This window comes from Emys orbicularis, chromosome 9, assembly GCF_028017835.1.
Source record: "Emys orbicularis isolate rEmyOrb1 chromosome 9, rEmyOrb1.hap1, whole genome shotgun sequence".
NCBI lineage: Eukaryota > Metazoa > Chordata > Testudines > Emydidae > Emys > Emys orbicularis.
The window spans coordinates 102,181,752-102,202,586 of NC_088691.1; the positions used below are offsets into that span (position 1 = coordinate 102,181,752).

General features: G+C 40.9%; 1 protein-coding gene across 1 annotated transcript in view; it reads right to left on the reverse strand.

Moving 5' to 3' along the window:
• The window catches only part of LRCH3 (leucine rich repeats and calponin homology domain containing 3), a 92,584-nt gene that overhangs the window by 15,417 nt on the left and 56,332 nt on the right, over nucleotides 1-20,835 (reverse strand). The window contains exons 7-15 of the mRNA XM_065410366.1: nucleotides 16,924-17,017; nucleotides 15,917-16,037; nucleotides 12,963-13,111; nucleotides 10,374-10,447; nucleotides 6,149-6,247; nucleotides 4,981-5,032; nucleotides 4,634-4,783; nucleotides 3,000-3,047; nucleotides 1,797-1,850 (exon numbers count right to left, since the gene is read on the reverse strand). Coding sequence (XP_065266438.1) covers nucleotides 1,797-1,850; nucleotides 3,000-3,047; nucleotides 4,634-4,783; nucleotides 4,981-5,032; nucleotides 6,149-6,247; nucleotides 10,374-10,447; nucleotides 12,963-13,111; nucleotides 15,917-16,037; nucleotides 16,924-17,017 — 841 coding nt within the window. The remainder of the gene's footprint in view (nucleotides 1-1,796; nucleotides 1,851-2,999; nucleotides 3,048-4,633; nucleotides 4,784-4,980; nucleotides 5,033-6,148; nucleotides 6,248-10,373; nucleotides 10,448-12,962; nucleotides 13,112-15,916; nucleotides 16,038-16,923; nucleotides 17,018-20,835) is intronic.

Genomic DNA, 20,835 nt, shown 5'->3' on the forward strand with positions numbered 1-20,835 from the left:
TATTAAAAGAAGGCCACAGTGATTAAAGTCCCAGTAACATAACAGGGAAAGCACATTTCTGAAATCTCCATGTAGTTATGTACAGCATATAAAATGCAGTAGATTAATTTAATACTTCACCAATTGAACAACATCATCAAATAGAAAAGATTCCCTACAATATGCCTTATAAATATATTTCAAACACTTGAAGTTCATAAAAACTGAATATCAACAACTGGGAGAAAAATAACCTTTTCTGTTTAGTTTTCCCCCCCTGAATTTATTATATAAGAATGAGTAAATAAGTAAAATATATTCTACACTACAAGATAATGATCTATATAGATCAGGGGTCGGCAACCTTTCAGAAGTGGGGTGTCAAGTCTTCATTTATTCACTGTAATTTAAGGTTTTGCGTGCCAGTAATACATGTTAACGTTTTTAGAAGGTCGCTCTCTGTAAGTCTATAATATATAACTAAATTATACTTAGCCTGCTGCCGGCCTGGGGTTCCGTTCATCCAGGCTGGCAGCGGGATGAGCGGGGCCGGCGGCTGGGACCCCGGCTGGCAGCAGAGTGCCACTAAAAATCGACTTGCGTGCCACCTTTGGCACGCGTGCTGCAGGTTGCCGACCCCTGATATAGATAGTTCTAGGCATGACCATATCTAAAAGCAAAAGCTAAATGTAACTCCTTAATTTATTACATACCCTATTTCTTATTGTTCCAACATCTAATCTGTATTTAATATGAAATGAAGCACCTGAGTAGTGAGAGAGATGCCAAGCATTATGCAATCCCAACAATCTGAATAGGGACAATCTTCACAATTTTGACCTCTCTACTATCGAGTTTCAATGCTCCTGAGCTGCACTTGATAACCTTGCTGTACACAGGAACACTCAGGCAGAGAACTGAAGGGTATGTAATAAAAAAATAAATCTGAGGCATGCAGTCATGCAATGGCAGGCAGATCTGATGCATTTTCTGTAGGCGATGAAAGGAGAAAACTACTGCATTAACTCAACTCTTTAGTTACTATGAATCTCTCTAAGGTACTATGAAAGGAATAGCATAAAACATGAATGAAGTAGCTCTATTAATGTTTAAACTTTTTTAAAACATCCAGAATCGGTGATTTTATACACACTTTCACTGATAAACAGTGAAACAGAAGCAAAGAATAATATGTGACTTGTGAACTTCCTCTTCTGTTACCATAGTCTATGATGACTAAGACCCTAGATCCAACAAATAAGGCAATGATTGGTAGGCAAACAAGCTAAGGCAGGAGGACACATCTCCAAGCTTTATATTAATGTTGTGAAACTAAAGTGTTAGGTAACGTGCAGGTGAGCCAAATAGAAGAATGTACTAAAGTTGGACTGTTAATGAGGTAACATAAGAGACAAAGGAGTGAGGTAATATCTTTTATTGGACCAACTTCTATTGGTGAGAGAGACACGCTTTTGATCTTACACCAAGATCATCTTCAGGTAGCACTGCATTTTAGAAACTGTTCTCATTTCTAGCAACAGTTATATCATTACACTCTTATTAAAATGTTTAGTTTTTGCAAACATGGGGAAATTTCAGTGTATTAACACTGGATGCATAACAGCTGGAAGGCAGTGCAAATGTGAATTCAATAGTATCAGCGTTCACAACAAAATCAAATCACTTTGCAGCGAAGATAGCCATGTTTTATGCTATTCAGATTAGCTCTACTAAATCTGTCTAATCTGAGTGAATCATGCTAACTCTATGTTCTAGGTTCTGCCACATAAACAGGCCATTTCGTGCAGGGTTCTTACCACTAACAAGGCACTATCATCAGTGTGCTGAGACCTTCTGGATGGAAAAGGACACTGAGGAGGTGGGAGAGATGGAGGAATGTCAGAAACATACAAACACAATGACATAATATACAAACTCACACAAACATTCTGGAATATGGTGAGTTTCTTTATGTTGATAGCATTTTGGGGCAGTTTTGCTATATGGTTTACAATGCAATATAGTATGTGTAACTAAACAATAGAAAATGTATTAATATGTAGTCACATGATCTGTGGTTAGAATGTGTTCGTACCAATTCAAGAACAAATTATTTTATTTTCTGTTGCTGTTCTTTTTCTTACTGTGGAATTGCAAGAGAATCCTTAGAAAATATTACAAATCAGAAGACTATCAAGTAAGAAAGGAGGAAAAATCTATTTAAAACAGTCCAGTTTGCATAATTTTCACATGAAATAGTCAACTGGAAAATGCTTCTCAACTAATTTTCTGAGTACTGTAGTCATTAACGCTTCCGATGTGATTAATACTGCCAACTAAAATTATCTTTCAATAGGACAAAAAGCTATTTTATTACTCTACAGAAATCTGATGTGGAAAATGAACAAATGTCATTAGATCAGGTCAGCTTTTAAGCCATGATCTGTTTCAGCACAGTGTGAAACCATTTAAAAAAAATTTTCAAGTATAATTTAGTTATTAGAGTTTAGGTAATAAGAAGAGCAAAACCAAAGCTGGTATTGTTTATTGGTAACACAAAAAGTTCTGATGCTTCATTTTCAGGGGTAATTAGTAATTTAACAATAATGAAATATGTGAAGAAAGGGAAGAGAGGACACTAGGACAGAAATGACTGCAACACAGTACAAGTGCTTATTTTAGTTCTCCTAATAGAAAGTTAATTAACCTAGCTGCACTGCTTCAAGAAGAATCTTAAATGTAACATGAAGTGTATTATATATAAACATGAAAAGCACCCAAAGGCAACACAACAAAACACACAGAGTACAGAGGAATCATACATGAAACGGAAGGAAAAATATGGCACATTACTGCTATGATAAGCAACAAAAGAAGAATTGTCGTTCTTTAGCTCTTGCACAGTTTTCTTTAAACTAACCACTGAAGGTTACACCACAAGCAACAAAATGTTTCAACAGAGGGTACTAAAAATCAGGGATAAAGTCAGCACACACCTTAATACACTTTGCTGCTCTTACCTCACTATCCAGAGGACTTTGCTTCTGAGGACTCTGGGATGCCTTTTGCTGCAGAACAATCAAAGGAATGAGTTAATAGGAGTTGATAGGAAAGCATAAACTTGATTATAACAGGAATAAGAGAGCAGTATTTAGAGGTGTTTTAAAACACTGGAAGCCTTAATTTTAAATAAAATAGGCACTGAGGAACTTTCAAGTTTTCACTAAACTAAACTTAGTGAATATTCTCAGTCTAAAACTTCTATATCATTTTAAAAATATTTTAATATTCAAGTTATACAAAAAGCCCAAAACATTTCCCCAAACAGGAAGTACCTCGCTGAAAATATCTTCAACTGCTCATGAATAACAATGTTTTCATTCAGTTCTCTTTACGTCTAGCAACAATTATTCTATGAGAGTCAATTGTTTTGGGCACTTGTGTAAGACCTTTAAACAGTAGTAATGATGTGACATTGCTAACAATCATATATGTTACAATTCTGTAGAATTTTAGCACAAAAGCATGCATACGAAATACATCAAGTCTGAAAGGGAGAGGGGCTTGCATCTTTAACAAAGACAGCTCTTCTCCCAAGTGTTGCGAAGAGTCCGAGCTAAATAGGTTTTAATAGAAACCAGAGTTTTGAACGGTCCACTAAAATCCCTTCCTTAAAGTGGCTTCATACATTACAAAGACACAAAATGACAATCTTCTTCCCTTCCCTCATCCTTAATCATCAAGTGTAACTGTAGCATTTTCTTTGTGATAGCTAGAGTTGAATGTGCTAATCACTGATAGAAAAAGCGATCTAAGGTGTGGAAATTGGTTAGCCCACAGTCCCCTCTCATCTGTACAACCATCTCCTCATCTTCCAAATCTCTCCGCAAAGCCTACTTCTTTCTACAATTTCTCCAACAAGGCCAACCTTATCAAATCTAAATTAATGAGAAAAGTGATGAACATAATGCACCCTCTGTGAAAACAAGACATTTTGTAACTGTAAACCTCCCTCTCCTCATTTCCCTAATATCATCTCTCCCTGCATCAAGCTATAGTTATAACTTAGATTGGAAGTTTCCAGGAGCAGAGACTATTTCTTTGTTCTCTCTGTAAAACGTCATGCACACCTGTGGCGTGATATACCAATGTTAAATAATAATTAGGACTCTGTGTCTGTCACGGAGGTCACAGAAGTCACGGATTCCATGACCTCTGTGATTTCTGCAGCGGCCAGTGTGGCAGACCTCAGGGACAGCTGCTCAGTGGCGGATACAGCCGGCCCCGGAGCCCCCCTGAGCAGCGGGAGCAGCCACAGCTCGGTGGCCCCCAGCAGTGGTCCTGAGAGCGGCCAGAGCAGCAGCAGGGATGTGGCCTTGGGGGCAGCTCAGCGCCCTCCCCCCACCCCCTGAGCAGCGGCTCCCCTCCGCCCGCCCCCCCACCCGTCCCTTCCTCAGAGCAGGTATTTTTAATAAAAGTCATGGACAGCTCACGGGCAATAAAAAAAAATTCACGGCCCCGTGACCTGTCCATGACATTTATTAAAAATACCCATGACTAAATGGCAGCCTTAATAATAAGCCACACAATTCATTTTGTGGAGGACCCAGGAAAGGTACATATTAGACATCAAGTAAATCCTAAAATGACTTACTTTGACAAAGTCAAGCACAGCTTCCCTCTGGATCTGTTTCGTCCTCATCCTGTCCTCCTCATACTGAAGTGCTGCGAGCTGGGCTTCTCTCCGAGTGCGCTCCACTACGTGCTCTCGCCTTCGGTGAAGTTCAACGTCTGTATGAGAGATCTGGAACAAAATAATTATCCATTGCATATCAAAATAAATGCATTAGGCTGCAAGATTGAAGATAGGTGCAAAGAGAGCGGTGGGGAGATTATGGAGACACAACACATGTTTTTGTGGATCAACTGGGTAAAAGCAAGTTAGTTTGTCATAAAAGAGAAACACACTCAAGAGTAAAGCAAAGGTGTACAGTGTATTACCTGACTGTGGTTGTTGGACAGAGATAGAAGGTAAGATGAATCAGCTGGAGCTCTGATAAATAAAAAGACAGCCATACAAAGAATAAGTATAGTTTTCTCATTACATTTAATCATTCTTCACACATCAACAGTCAACAATGATAAAATATTCTAATCAACAATGGATAAATAACTATGTTTTGTAAATTAACACACAAGTTGTTAAATCCAACTGCAGCAATAATGATCTAATATCTAATAATTTCTTATTATATCACAGACAATGGACTATAGTTTGTGTCACATTTCCAGTGTAAAACCAAAGTCCTTTTACAGCTGAAAGTGTATTGACAATAGTGTGAAATTTGGTTTATCTCAGGACTATATTCAGAACTTAATAACCACTATCCAGGGGTGAAAATGAGCCGGTACGGGCCGGTACTCCATACCGGTAAGAACCCGCACCGGCCCATACCCAGCCCACATTAAAGCGCTGCCACGGCAGCGCTTTAATGTCCCTGGCTCCTTTTGCCTCCCCTATCGGGGGCCCTGCCGGTAGGGTCCATACCGGCAGGGCTGCCGACGGGGGGTGGGGAGGTGGGAGGAGCAACGTTAAGGATGGTCCTTTGCCGCGGCAGCTCTTTAATGTTGCTGCACCCCCCTGCTGACGGGAGGGGAGGGGGGGCAGCAACGTTAAAGCACTGCTGCGGCAAAGGACCGTGCAGCGCTTTAACATCCCTGCCCCTTTTGCCCCCCCGGCCGCTGACGGGCAGGGGGGAGGGACAAAGGGAGCACCTGCCCTGGGGCCGGCGATTTAAAAGGGCCCGGGGCTCCGGACGCTGCTGCCGCTACCGCAGCAGTGGCGTCCGGAGCTCCCGGCCCTTTAAATCAACACGGGAGCCCCAAGCAGTGCAGGCCAAGGGCTGGCTGGGGGATGCTGATCCCCAGCCCCGCCCCTTCTGCCTGAGGCCCCGCCCCTTCTGGGGGCCAGAGCCACTCCCCCGTACCGGTAAGTGTCCTCAGTTACTTTCACCCCTGCCACTATCTGACAGCTTTCAGTAAGTTACTTATTTAACTGTCTCTAAGACCTTTTTAGTTTAACCCCATATCAAGAAGCAATTGATTATCAGGCCTATTATTGAAGAGATACTTGATTTTAAAACAGAAATCACATGCTTCTTTTCACTACCTCTCTGCCTTGTCTACATAACTCCTCTGTCCTTGGTGTCGCTCTCTGTCCTGCACCAAGCTTAGTGTTTCTGGTCTTCGTAATTCATCAGTATCCCGGAAAGTAAACACAGATTGGAGGTTGGTTATTGATGCGCAGAAATGGCAAACAAATGTAACTTTTTTTCTAATTATCAGCTGCTTATAAAAGTAAATGACTAAACAGTTAACTTCCGATAACATTCAAGACTAAATTTAAAGATGACCAAAGCAAGAAAGTTCAGATTTAAGGCTAGGCTAACAACTGTTGTAATATAAATATTAAAGCATTCTAGTAATATCACTATTGAGTACAACAATTTTAAAAGATGCAAAAAGATGGAATTCCTGTTTTAACACTGAGTTCTTGGCTTTTGGAGTGCAGCTAACTCTGGGAAGAGCATTAGTTAAAAAAAAGTCAGTGAAGAACTTCATTATTCTTTCTCACACTTTTAGAACAAATCTGCTTAGTTCATTGATTAAAATATTATTTTTCTAACAGCCAGTGTTGCAAACTCCATCTGAGTCCTTACTGTCTCGTATATGAACACCAGAAACAGATCTGTAAAGACCTTAGCTAATAATTTGTTTGCTTGTAAGTGAGGGAGAACAGAACATAACTTGAAATGAATCAGTTAAATTAAATGTCCAGTAACAGTGTCAGTAACAAAAGAAGCCATACGCAAAAGGCATCTGAGTTTTCACTATGAATTGTTCTCTAGTTTAAAACATAAGGTAAAATATTTTTAAAAACAGGCACTTAAGTAATAAATGCAAGACATACCTCCTCAGGTACAAACAAAACTGAGCACACAAAATATGCAGTTGCATGGGCAAAACAGGTAACTGCATTCAAATGGGTAACTGCACATGTTCCACAAGGATGTATTTTGTGTACACAACTTAAGATGCCTATTTTTAAAATTAAGCTCTATATGTCAGATGCTATACGTGATGCACCCATTACTGTGTTGACTGGCAGGAAGAACACTGGGTGAAGTGAGTCACAAAACCCAAACTCCATATGCAGATCTAAGTAGCACATAGCATTGCTGAATCAGGAACCTTTTACAGACTGCACGCTTGTGCAAGCTGTATTTAACTAGCTACTCTTAAGATGAAGTCTGAATTACGTCTAGCTTTACAAGGGCTTTAATGGCTCCAGTGTGCTTTGGAGAAGGAAAAAAAGAAGTCTTCTTGCCAAGGCATTTACAGAAAATTGTTGTGGGAGCAGTTTACAACTGATGTGGTTGGCACAAGCAACATATTCCAGTACTATGAACTTCATAATACCAACCCCCCCCCCCAAAAAACACTAATTAATTTTGCGTGGTGATTTTTCCTTAATTTTGGAAGCAACAACAATATGGTCTGATTTTTTTAGTATTTCATTAAGAATTCTATTTCACTGCAGTGTAATAAGAATGTGCTGTAATTTAGTTAGATGTTGGATGACAAGCCTCTGCTTAAAGATCGGCTGCCGCCCCTGAGTTAAACTTTGAAATCATCTGAACCCTATTGAACTATATAATTTCCTTTATTGTCATTGCAGACTGCCAAAATTTGTATACGTAAATAGAAGGTCTCTCCTGTCTAAGTAGACTTGTCTTGTCCTATTTTCTTCAGCTGTGTCATGCAGTCCAATGTTTGTGAAGTCTCTTAAGTTATTTCCATGTAAAACACAAATCAAAAGGCAGGTAAAAAGTCTTTCAGACCAAGGCACTTATCATTTGTGGAGGAGATGGCAGGCTGCTCTATTATTTCAAAGTTTACTGGTGGACACTACAGGGTAAGGAATTCTGACACATGCTGAATCAGTTACCATCTATGATGTCAGTACAGCTACTGGACATGCACATTAACCGCATGAATCAAAATTCCTTAGAAAAATACATGAAGGATAGTTGCTTCCCATGTGCCTAACAGCTTTTGAAAAATATATCTGTTGTTCTTAGTTTCAGTTTCCCTATAATAGCCAATTTAAGGGAATTGCCAATTTCATTTCAAAAATTTGCTTCTAGTTAGGGCATAAAGAGTGAAGTGTCCAAAACCAGTGTGTGTCTTACTCTAATACAGTGCTTCTCAAATGCGGCCACCATGGCTGCATGCAGCCACCAGGGGCTTTTCTTGCGGCCACAGTCTCCTGGGTGAGGGGTGGGGGGTTACCCTCCCCCAGGGCCGCCAGCAGGGGCTGGTCTCTGTCCCCTTCTGGAGCCACAAACACTGTAGGAGCAGGCGGCCAGCATGAGTTCCCCACCTTCCTGGGGACGGTGGGGCTCAGGCTTCAGGCTTAAGCCCTGGGGTGGTGGGCGACAGGCTCTGGCCATACAGCAGCAGGCTCCAACCCCCAGCCGCAGGACTCCAGGCTCACCCCCCACACATCGCCCCTGGCCCCCGCTCCTCCTCCAGTCGCCATCTGTGCACCAGGGCCTCAGGCTCCCACCCTGGGCTCACCTCCCTCATCTCCCCTGACCCCCGCAGCCTCCCATCTATCCCCCCATTGCCTCTTGGCCCCCTACCCACTTCCCCATCCAGGGCTTAATTTGTCCCCCTGCTTGCCAGGGCAGAGTAAGTCTGCTGTGAAAAGTGATATTGTTAATATCACTTTTCACAGCCTCCCAGCTAGCTGGCAAGTCTGTTATGAAAAATGATATTAACAAATATACAAATGTCACTTTTCACAGTAGCAGCCTTACTAGCTAGCAGGTCTAAAAAAAAAAAAAAAGCAACCAAAAAAAAAGGAAAACATGCAAAGCACCTTATTTGTGTTTCTATTCTGTTTAGGTCCAGTAAAGAATAGATAACTGTACATTATGTTTAATTATTGAGTCTGCAAAAAAAAACCTACATAAATTACAAATAATTTGGACACATGTATGTGCATATTTATTTGTTTTTCCTAAAGTTAATTATGTATTTTAGGAAAAACAGTCAGAGCGGTCACCAGCAAAAGTTGGTGGCCACACTCTGAGGCCACCCAAACATTTGCTGCGAGACCCCCTGCTCTAATATTACTATATACAGCCAAAACTATTTTTATCCTGCAAGTCAAAAAAACAAAAAACAAAACAAACAACTTTCTGCTCAGTCCCTGCGTATCCAGTTTTAATCAAAAGCAAAAACCGCTCAGTGACCTATCAAAACTGACAGAACCTTAACTTCAACTGCATCAATGAGGCACTATAAATACACTGAATTGCATCTCCTCTCCTTCTGCTCTTGTCTCTGGGCATCCTTCCATTTGACTCCCTAAACCTGAAATACTCTTCTTTATCCTGCCCACCATGTTACCATCCTCGCCAACTCTCAGCTTAACACACACTTCTTCCACAACAAGGATGAACCTTACTATTCCAAAAGTGACTATCCTAAAAATTCTGTGTAACCCTCAAGAAGCTTGTGTCATTAATTCATTCCAAACAAATATATGATTTTATTGATGTAATCCTTGCTTTCCTTTCCTTCTAATCTCCCTTCCTCCATGGCATTTGAGGTTTTATCTATACTAGCAAAGTGCACTTGTTTAATTTAAAAACTGATCTAACTAAACCAGTGCAAACTCCTCATATAGATTCACTTAAACCATTTTAATCCTTGCTTATATTGATTTAGCTTAAATTCAGAATTTATATAGATTTAGCTTGCATTGATAAATTGCCAACTTAAGCTAAAAATTGATATTAGCATAAGTTAAACCAGTTTAAATGTATTGGAATTTAAATAGATAGATTTTTAAGTCACTTTAGTTAAACCTGTGAACTTTTGTACTGTAGGCAATGTTTTTGTCACCTTACCGCATCATTCTTCATTTTACCTAGACTGTAAGTTCCTGGGACAGAAACAATATCCCGTTTGTAAAGTGTTGCACATTTCTGACTAGGTAGTAGAAAACTACATCCACTGTTCAGTGTCACTCAATGCAATCTGCACTGTAACTTTGAGCTACAATTTCCCCCAATCTACAGTATTTTAGCAAGAGAAATGTATGCTCTTCTGCCAATTTGGCCTAGTTATGAAAAGAACAGAAATGTTTATGGAGGTATAAATATCAGCCATAACATCACAGTGAAATCAAGTGATGGTTTCAAATGATCATGTAGATCGTATATTTTTCAGAGTAGGGCACCTATCGAACACATCTATAAAGCACCATGTATGCCACTGGCACTATCATGAATAAATGTACTTTCATCAGGTTCTTCTACCTATTTTGATGCAAGTATCGTCTTGTGTCTTCTGTTCTCTGAAAATCTCTGATGGGCACTGGCTTTACTGGTGAGCCCTAAGCAAATAAAACAGAAGACAATGAAGTTAGTAATGTATTCAGAATGCTGTATGTGCAAGTCTAAGAATTTTGATGAAACCAAACGAAGTGTAGGTTCCATCAATTTGTCTAGATCCAAATGTGTGATTACTGGTCGTTAAGATGTCTGACAAAGGAACAAAATAAAACACAACCAATGGAAGATATCAGAAATGATGCAGAATCATTTTTGTACCTTGCATGTAATTTACTGAAAGTTGAACTTCAAAATTAAGCATACCTGTTGATAAGTTATAATGTAAAAAACAGAATTACCAGGCTATGTGGATGAGGTGTAGGTATAAAATAACTAATGTAACTTATAAGATGTATGGTGTTGGAGACCAAAGTACACATCTACAGTTTTAGCATAGTGTATTCCAGGCTCTCTCAGACAATAAGATTCAACAGCTGGTGTTCTGTGATGATACCATATAGACAAACCAGAGAAACAGGCACTTGCAGAATCAATATATTGTCAATGGAAATCTGGGTCACTGCAGATTTCACTGATGTAAGTAGGGGAATGACAAAGTGCACAAAATAAGGACATGATTTAGACTCCTAAAGAGATTCTGACAAAATAAAATAAAGGAAATTAAGAAAGATCTTTACCTTCTCAAAGCATTAAACGAACTTATGAAGGAATAGATACATTTTAATTTGAGCACAATGTATATTGCTTAAGTGCTTCAAGCAAAGTAGAAGATTATCTGAAACAGGTTGCTTATGCACTATGTAAGATTACTTCTGTGCTGAGACCCCTTTACACCTACACGCAGGGGATGAATTTAGATTAACATGGCATAGAGAAGGCAATGTCACATTGCTTAATGCTTCCTGCATTTAATTTTTGTTTTATGCAGAAACTTTACAATTTTCCACTTCCTTGTGTCCAGACTGTCACAGCAAGGATCAGTTTCTCTTGCCTTATGTATAACAGTAGCGACGATAACCAAAGCAAAGATGTTTTCCAGTTGCAGGGAGTCATACAGTTTTAAAGAAACAATCATGGAATTTTGGTCAAGGGCATGCTAATCTATATTCGGTCACAAGGTACACCTCTACCCCGATATAACACTGTCCTCGGGAGCCAAAAAATCTTACCACGTTATAGGTGAAACCGCGTTATATCGAACTTGCTTTGATCCGCCGGAGTGTGCAGCCCCGCCCCCCCTGGAGCGCTGCTTTACCACGTTATATCCGAATTCCTGTTATACCGGGTCGCGTTATATCGGGGTAGAGGTGTACTAAAATTAAACAAGGACTCAAGACAATTGCATTGTAACTGTGTAGGAGTGATCATGCCTCCCCCAATGCTATCTTTTGGTACCAGAACAAGAGCAGTAAAAGCAGTAATTAGTCATAAATGATACTACAAAATATGTAGCAAATTACGGGAAAGCAAATAAGAACCACTTCGACCCATTCTGGGGAAATGGGAGCTTGTCGTCTGACCCACAATGCAACTTGAAATGCTACTGCTGGAACAGTGATAGCGCTCAGATTTCTAGTGTGCCATTCCAGCTCAAATACCACAGACTACCTTTAAAACAGCAGGCTACTCGAGGATAGAAACAAAAAGTACATTGTTCAGGTTTGTCTGCAATAATAAGGACAAAGACCACGGTTTTTAAGACAAAAAAAAGCTATAGCCTAAGGATGCTTATACTTGTTTTTAGCCACTTGTAATCAAGTCTCCTTACAGGTTTTTAACAAACTTTAAATAACCCTATTTATTGCCCATTTACTGTATCCTGGGATTGACTCATAAAAATATCGTGTCACATAGTTAAACACAGAATATTTGCTCAAAACTTTGTGCATATGCGTTCCCAGGTTGTATGCCTGGTGATTTTACAGAGCATTACTCAAGATGTTAACATGGAGCAAGCCATCCTCTGCTACAAAATATCAGACTTTAGAGCAAATCCTCTTTTTCATTTAAAATTCCCAATTAAAAGGAATGCCCAGTCTGGTAAATTTATTGGCATTTAATTTACAATCCATAGGAAAGCCCCACCAAATTAACATAGCTGAAAGATCCCTATAATAAGTCCTTGTGCTGACAGAGATCAACACATTAGCTATGTTTTGACCTCAAACAAGCCAGCATTTACTAGGTATTACCAAATGAAGGAGACATGAGTGGTTGCCTGGGTGCAAGCACATATGGGAAGCATCAACTTCAATGTTTTCTGAGGGAAGGGTTCCTTTGGGAACCCCATTTACTCCCCCCACATCCTGCAGGAATTTTGCCTTTGAACAGAACTCAGTACAGCTGCCCGTAGAATCATTCTGAGTGTCTGATACAGGTGTAGTTTGTAGCAGCTCAGGACTCAAACTCAGATACTCCACAAGGCAAAGCTTGTTGCTCCAAGCCAGCTGTCACATTGTTTATCAAGGTCAACCTCTACAGACAAGAAATATTAACACCATCACAAAGGCTTTCATTGGGGTATATGAACGTAACTAATTTAAATAAAAGCACCACCTCATGAGAGATTCGCCGTTGTTCAATATATGCCATGAATTGTGAGCTGAGGCTCTCTGACTCCATGCACTTGGGCTGCCTCACCTCTTCCTCTTCCTCTTCAGTGGCACAGCTATCAATATAGTCAATCTGATCCAGATCATGTTCCACTAGACACACATGCACAAAGGAAACACCCATAATTAGATGACCAGTGGTAGAAAAAACATAGCAGCAGTCTCAGCAACTAATGTCTGATTTCACTTTTCCTCCATCTGGGAAAGCTTAAGCGGACAGCTTTTGAGTTCTGCCTGGTTCACTAACAGTTGTTAAATGTCAGATTTTGAAATAATCTTAAACAGATTTAAAAGCAATGAGAAAAAAATAGGCCAAATGTAATCATTTAAAAATACGATTATATGTCGTTTCTTAATTATTGCAAAAGCAATGTCATCCTTCCCAATTCATTGTTAACAGAGACCACTGGCTACAATTTTTATTTCCGTATCTTGGACATATCTGAGAAGCAAGCAATTACCATCAATTTACAACAAAATAAACAGATCATTAGGAGTATACTGATTAATTTATCTAGGCTCTACTTAGCTGGATACTTCCTCATTAATAAAGGCACTGAGGAGAGCCTAGGTTAACACTTGCTCAGTATGAAATGTCAGGCTCTAGACAGTGTCTGATGACAATAAAACAGAGAACGGTGTGACCAAGTTAATTGCATGAGGTTGCTTTAAATATGAAAAAGGTATGTGGCAAAGAAACAGACAATAAAGAAAGCAACACAAAAACACTCAGGCTACAGACATTTTATTAACCAAAGAGGAAGGAAGGAATTAAAATTAGGGAACCACAGAAATTAAATGAGTATAAAGCACAGGGCACAATTCTGCTCTCATTTCTGCCCATGGCCATGTTGCTATCTGGGGCATTTTTTATTCATCACTGCTTTTGTAAGTTTCTGCACAGGGATTTCAAGTGTCATGACATTAAACAAAAAGCCTAGTGAAAAGCACTGTGCTGACAGATCGGATATCCAGAGTCAAAAATACCCCAAGGACTCCCATCCCCCTTTCCCCCCGCCCCAGTAGGTCTTCATTTGCCACACTTCATCATCTCTTATCAGAAAGCTCATGTTAGCACTGATGAAGACATGGGGAAAGAGAGGTCATTAGGAGGGGGTCTAGATGCAGGTGTTTTGAAAGGGATATTGCTCAGGATGAAATGGCAGGCACAAGTTCAACTCAGATTACCTACTTCAAACATTATTGCTTCCTTGTTTTTAAAATCCTGCAAAAACTTGCTCCTGCCTTTCCCCCAGATATTCTCACTCTCTATTCCCCATTCCTCCTTGTCTAGAGCAGGCCTCCTTTGCCTCACCACACAATCTGGCTACTGTAAGTGCCAGAACCATCTCCTCTGAAACTCCAGCCATCCAAAACAGCTTCCCTGGATCTTTCTGCCTCATTGAATCTCCACCTCATTAAAAATCTTAAGTGAAAACCTCTTTTCTCCCTTAGCTATTTAACTCTAATTTATCTCACTCTCCATTATATTATTTAACAGCTGTGTTAACTCTAAAGCATTGTGAAAGACCATGTGTGTGAAAAACCAATTAACAATAAGTTGATATTGTAGGCAGTGCTGGTAGCACTGTTTGGTACAAAGGCTGCTAGGCACTTCCTATATAAGATAACTTTGCCAAACTGTCTGTACTGAAATGTTTCATGCTGGATGTCTACTTCGGGGGGGGGGGGGGGGGGAATTAATTTTCAGACAAAATGGCTCAGCTGTTTATGAGAATGAGGATAGGGAAAAATATATTGCAGCAGAAGGAGGAGATTAGAACAAGGAGCTGGTGGGGAGAGGGAAGAGACTGAGACAAGTGGATGGGGAGAAAGAAGAAACAGGGACTGGGAACTGGGGTGGGAAGATTGGGACTGGGAGAAGACTGAGATCAGATGAGGAGCTGGGGGGGGGGGGGGTGAGGGGGAGAAGACTGGGACTGAGAACCAATGGGGGGGGGTGAGGGGGAAGAGACATCTGATGTGGAGCCAGGGTGGTGGTGGAGAACTGCGAATGACTGAGAGAAGAGACTGGGACAAGAAACTGGGGGAAACACAGAATGGAAGAGGAGTCTGAGGAGGGAGAATGAACTGGGGAATGTGGGTGGGGAGATATTACTGGAGGCCAAGATTGAGGAGAGAGAGAAATCTGAGAAGAGAAAAGGAGCCCAGGATTACCAAGTCTGAGGTGTGGCAACTGACTGAGTAGACAAAGAGAATAGAACTGGCATAAGAAGCCGGGGTGGAGAAGAGACAGGTCTGTGATAGGCATGGGTTGGAGGGGAGAGGGCAGAAGGAGTCATACTGGGGGAGGAGGGGCCAGTGAGACACAGAAGGCTCTGTGCCCACTAGAGAACACTCTCCTCCAAAGCCTGGAATAGAACCCAAGATTCTTGAGTCTCACCATTCCTCTGTTGTCAGAAAATAGCTGTGAAAACCACCGACAAAGTGTCCCATCCCCCTCTAGTGCTGGTCCTCACAGAGGATGACAACCTCCTACAGTTATCAGTTACTCTGTCAGCTCAAGTGGCAGAGATCTGTGCGCCAGATCTGAAGGTTCCAATCCTGCTGATGACTCATGAGAGTGTCAATATTGTGCAAAAAGCAGTATGTGATCATGTAATTAAAGATGGTATCATAATGCATATGCAGAAAGGGGCTGAATTAAGGTTGCACAAGCAACCTTACCTTCTGGTCTTTTTTAACTTTTCAGTGCTTGATTTTGCAACCCTAATAATGTTCTTTAAATGTAATTTGTGTGTGTGATTATAAATATATTGAGCCTCCACCACTTCTTTTGCTTAAAACAACAAATTACCTATAACTTCCAAATATACATTTTGGAGCTTCAGTTATGACAACCACCTGAATAATTAGCTATCAAAGACTGCTATTTACCTCCACCATTAGTTACAACCGTGCTCCCTCGGTTCTCCTGGTACTCTCTCTCTCTTCGCAGTCTCTGCTCTTTAGTGATCTCTGCCACTCGCAGAGGGAGGTCTGAGAACTCATCTGTAGGCTTTACAAAACAGACAAAAAAAAAAAAAACACACACACACTCTCATCTTGGGCATCATCTTTCAGTTAGTTTTCTAACTTGGGCCTCCACTCCACCAGTCCTGCTGGATTTTGCTCCCTAAAACTATTAATTTAAAAGAGACACAACTGAAATGTACCGTTTTTAAATCAGGTCGATTTAGGACCTCTCTTCCATGAAGAGTCTCTGTCTATAGTTTTAATTTATTTTCCCTCTGAAATGAATACATATGCTAAAAACATTCCAGGCTGGATTCTGAAGGCCCTTGTAAACACCAGGCTAGCTTCCCCAACAGGACAGAACAGGCTGGCTCCTGGCTTTCTCCCAGGACCCTTCTTCCTTGGAGATCTGATCTTGCTTCTTCTAAATGGTTAAGAGACAATCTATTTGGCCATTTGAAAAAGCTACATATAAAATCTTATTTGGAAAATCTGTGTTAATTTTAAATCTCTCTGTTTACCTGATTTTATTGTAATTAAACAGAAGCTCTTGAGTAATGGATAAAGATTATATATGCTAATATAATGCAATAACTAGCTAATCTTTTTGTAATTTTTCTTATCACTTGTTTATATTAATTCATTTCTACCAAGTCCTCTTCTATATTTTCTCTTGGGTTTACACTTTTGTTTTGATTTTTTAAAATGTTTCAATAAAAAATATTAGTAAAAGAACAAAAAATCCATTTAATATAAAAATGGTACTAATTCTTTTTCCAGGAAATCAAAAGTAATCTGTGAACTATGGAAATTACATTTTTTATAATACATAAGCACCACTCCCTGAATATTCTTTCAAATCTATGCCTTCATTAATTGTTTCCTGTACAAATATTGCCACCCAACAAAAATAAAGAAACTACACTTACTTCATTCCCTGACCATCTTTTGTCTCCGCTGTCCACACTATTGAAACCAGAATCTAGTGCTCCATAGGGACGACTGGAGTACAGTTCCTCATGGCTGTCAAGCAGATAATTTTAGTCACTATAATGTAAATGTCACTGAAAAATTCCTACTTGTGACAGAGCTGAAAATGGAGTTAACTGTTGAGCAGAGCTGAGCGGTGTCCACAACACATTAGAGTTGTCACATGGCATTCACCATGCATAATACTTTCTAAGAGGATATGTTCTTCCAACTACAAACATTCCCAACTGTTAGCCAACTGACATGATGCAGCTGCCTTCTGCTTTCAAGAACTGATCTAAGCCTATCCCCCAAACAATTCTGACAAATGTATTTTTTTTTTGGCACACTGACCTACTAAATTCTCCTTTAGCAAGTCACTTCATTTTATGTTACTCGGGTGTTTTAGTTGAATGACTCTTCCCAACCCCATCCCCAAAACCATTTTGTCCCCAGAGGGAATCACAACCATACATGTGTATTTATTACACATACATATAAATGTATAGGAATGAGCATGCACCTCTTTTAGAAGAAGTATGACAACATTCAAAATGTATACTTTATACATCTCTTTTCTGTATCATGCATTATTAATCTAAAATACTCCATAAAAGACACCACAGATGTTTCAAATGAAATATATCATCACTTGAATGATATACAAATGTAGTTTTCACTCATTAAATTGACTTGTCAATGACTTGCCTAGTCACAGACATTACATATGTGCAATGAAGGGATGAAAATATAAACCATAACATAAGGGGCTGTATGGTGCTTTTCCTGCTCTAAGTGGGTACAGAGACTACACAGTTCAGCAGCGTGGCCATCACAGATGTCGAATCTGGCAACTGCTACAGATAGCAACAGCAGCAGTATAACAATGGGACTTGTCTGATCCACTGCAGATGGCATTTCACAATGGATCAACTGTCCTGCTGGCACTTGATGCCCCAGGGAAACAGCAATTACTGCATAATTCACAAGTAAGAATGTCAGGAAGCTGATTGCTCCACCCAAGCATAGCTAATTGTAGGTCATTCTCTCACTGGTACTGATCTCTAGTTGTCCCTCTGTTTAAAAATCCCTCATCCAGGAAACAATTATTTTAAAATGACTGTTATTACTATTATTTATGCAGCACCAGAGAGTTATGGTGCTTTATAGAAAAACGTGACAGACTACAGTCCTAAGGAGTTTGCAGTCCTAGTTAGACACAGGGGGTATGTCTACACTGCAATTAGACACCCGTGGCTGGCCCAGGCTCCTGGAACTCAGGCTAAGAGGCTGTTTAATTGTGGTGGACATTCAGGCTCAGGCTGATGCCCTAGCTCTGGGACCCTCCCACCTCGCAGGGTCCTAGAGCCCGGGCTGCAGCCCGAACCCAAACGCCTATACTGCAACTGAACAGCCCCTTAGCCTGAGCCAGCTGGCACAGGCCAGTCATGGGTTTTTAATTGCTGTGTAGACATACCCAAGGAGAGGTTACTCAGAATGTGCCATATGGTGGTTCTTTGAGATGTGGGTGCTGCACTTCAAGTATGCTTATACCACTTGTGCCTTTGACGGGAGATTTTTGGTAGCAGTGCCCATTCAGCCCATGCATGCAATTCTATGCTTCCTTATGCCCTGCTCTGAGGGCACATAAGGCTACATGGGTGAACTGCCCTCAGTTCCTTCTCCACTGCCAAGTCCCCAGAGGAAACTCTGAAGCAGAGGGGAACGAAGGCAAGTAATGGAACACCTATACGGACACACACAGTGAAGAACTCCAGTTACTGCACAAGGCAAGTAACCTCTTCTTCTTCGAGTAGTGTCCCTCTGGGTGCTCCACTTCAGGTGACTACCAAGCAGTACCCCCAGCTGGAGGGGGGGGTCTCTGGAACCAAGTCCAAGATTGAATACAATACAGCATTTCCAAGGGCAGCATCTGATCTAGAAGACTGGATCACTGCATAATGCTTGGAAAAGGTACATATGGAAGACCAAGTGGCAGCCTTACAAATATCCAGAACAGAAACATTCTTGAGTAATGCCGTAGAAGTAGCTACAGCTTTTATGGAATGGGCCAACAACCTTGAAAGAGCTGAATATATGAAGTTATAGCACAAAAGAACAGAATCAGAAATCCACCTAGAAAGTCTCTAGGTGGAAATCGCTGAATCTTGGGATCTATCAGCAATAGTCACGAACAGTCTGTGACACTTCCTAAACGACTTAGTCCTTTCCAGATAAAAGGCTAATGCCCTTCTAACATCCAGAGTGTAAAAAAGGCCTCCGCTCTGGACTGATGAGTCTTTGGGGGGGAAAATGGAGGGTGGATAATCTGGTTGATGTGCAGCTCATATGACACCTTAGGTAAAAATCTTCTGAGATAAATTAATGAGGGAAGAGGTAGCCATTGGCTCAAACGGGGGGCATAGGGCATCAAAGTACTGCATTCAAATCCCAGACAGGAATGGGTTTCTTAACTTGGGGGAAAGAGTTTCCCAAGTCTCTCAGAATCTTACAGTTGTAGGATGGGTGAAGAGTGAGAATCCCTCAACTGCTGAATGAAAGGCTGTTACAGCTGCCAAGTGCACACTGAGGCCTGGTCTACACTGGGCGGGGGGAGGGGAGACTAAGTCAGTCTAAGTTACGCAACTTCAGCTAAGAAAATAGCGTAGCTGAAGTCGATGTACTTAGAGCTACTTACTGTGGTGTCTTCACTGTGGTAGGTCGACTGCTGCTGCTCCCCCGTCGACTCCGCCTACGCATCTCGCTCTGGTGGAGTACCAGAGTCGACGGGAGAGTGCTTGGCGGTCCATTTATCGCATCTTCACTAGACACGATAAATCGACCCCCGGTGGATCGAACGCTCTGCCCTAAATTTAGACATGCCCTGATAGAGCTCATATATAATCCTAACTTTTTCAGCACTAGGAGGTAATCAAGGATGATCGAGGGGGAAGAATGAACAGGTGAAACAGTTCTGGACACACCACATGCTGAATCTTTTCCACTTGTGGAGGTAATTGTATTTCGTGGAATCTTTCCTACTGTTCAACAATACCTGTTGCACTTCCCAGTTCATCACAGATGCATCCATCGTTATGATGATAGAGGGAGGAGAATGAACAAATGGAATCCCCATGCAGACATTGTCTAGGACCCTCCATCATTTGAGTGGAGACTAAGACCTGGCGAGGAACCGACATTAACTTGTTCAAGTTGTGTTTGTTTGGAGTATAAACAATCCTGAGCCAGCTCTGGAAACATTGTGATGGTATGTGCCATCTTTGAAGGTGCAGGCTGCTATATGTCCAAGTAATTGAAGACAACTTCTTATTGATGTCTGTAGGCTGATTTGAATGTTTGAGACAAGATTTGCTAACATCGAGAATCTGTTGGAGAGGAAGATAAGCCCTGGCTGGTGTAGCGTCCAAGGAGGCGCCTATGAAATCTATTCTTTGTATGGGGCTCAAAGGGGATTTCTCGGATGTTGAGCTTAACCCTAGTTTGCGGAACAGGGATCTCATTGTCTTTATGGCATCAAAAACCTCATTGTAGGACCAGCCCATAACCAGCCAGTCATCGAGGTATTGACAGGAAGCCCTCAACATGACTACTGCTGTAGAGCGGCAGTGTTGGCTGGGTCCAATAAGTCCTTTAGCTTTATTTTAGTTAACAGCTGACGCTCGTTAATAATAGCCTGAAACTGGTCATGCTCATCAGCCAAGCTCAGTAAAGGTTGTGAATTTGCTATAACTTGAATGATTGTATTTAGCCATGAGAGCTTGATAGTGTGTGATGCTAAATTGAAGAGTCACAGATGAGTAGGTCTTTCTGCCGAATAGATCAAGGTGTTTTTGGTCCTTATCATACAGTGT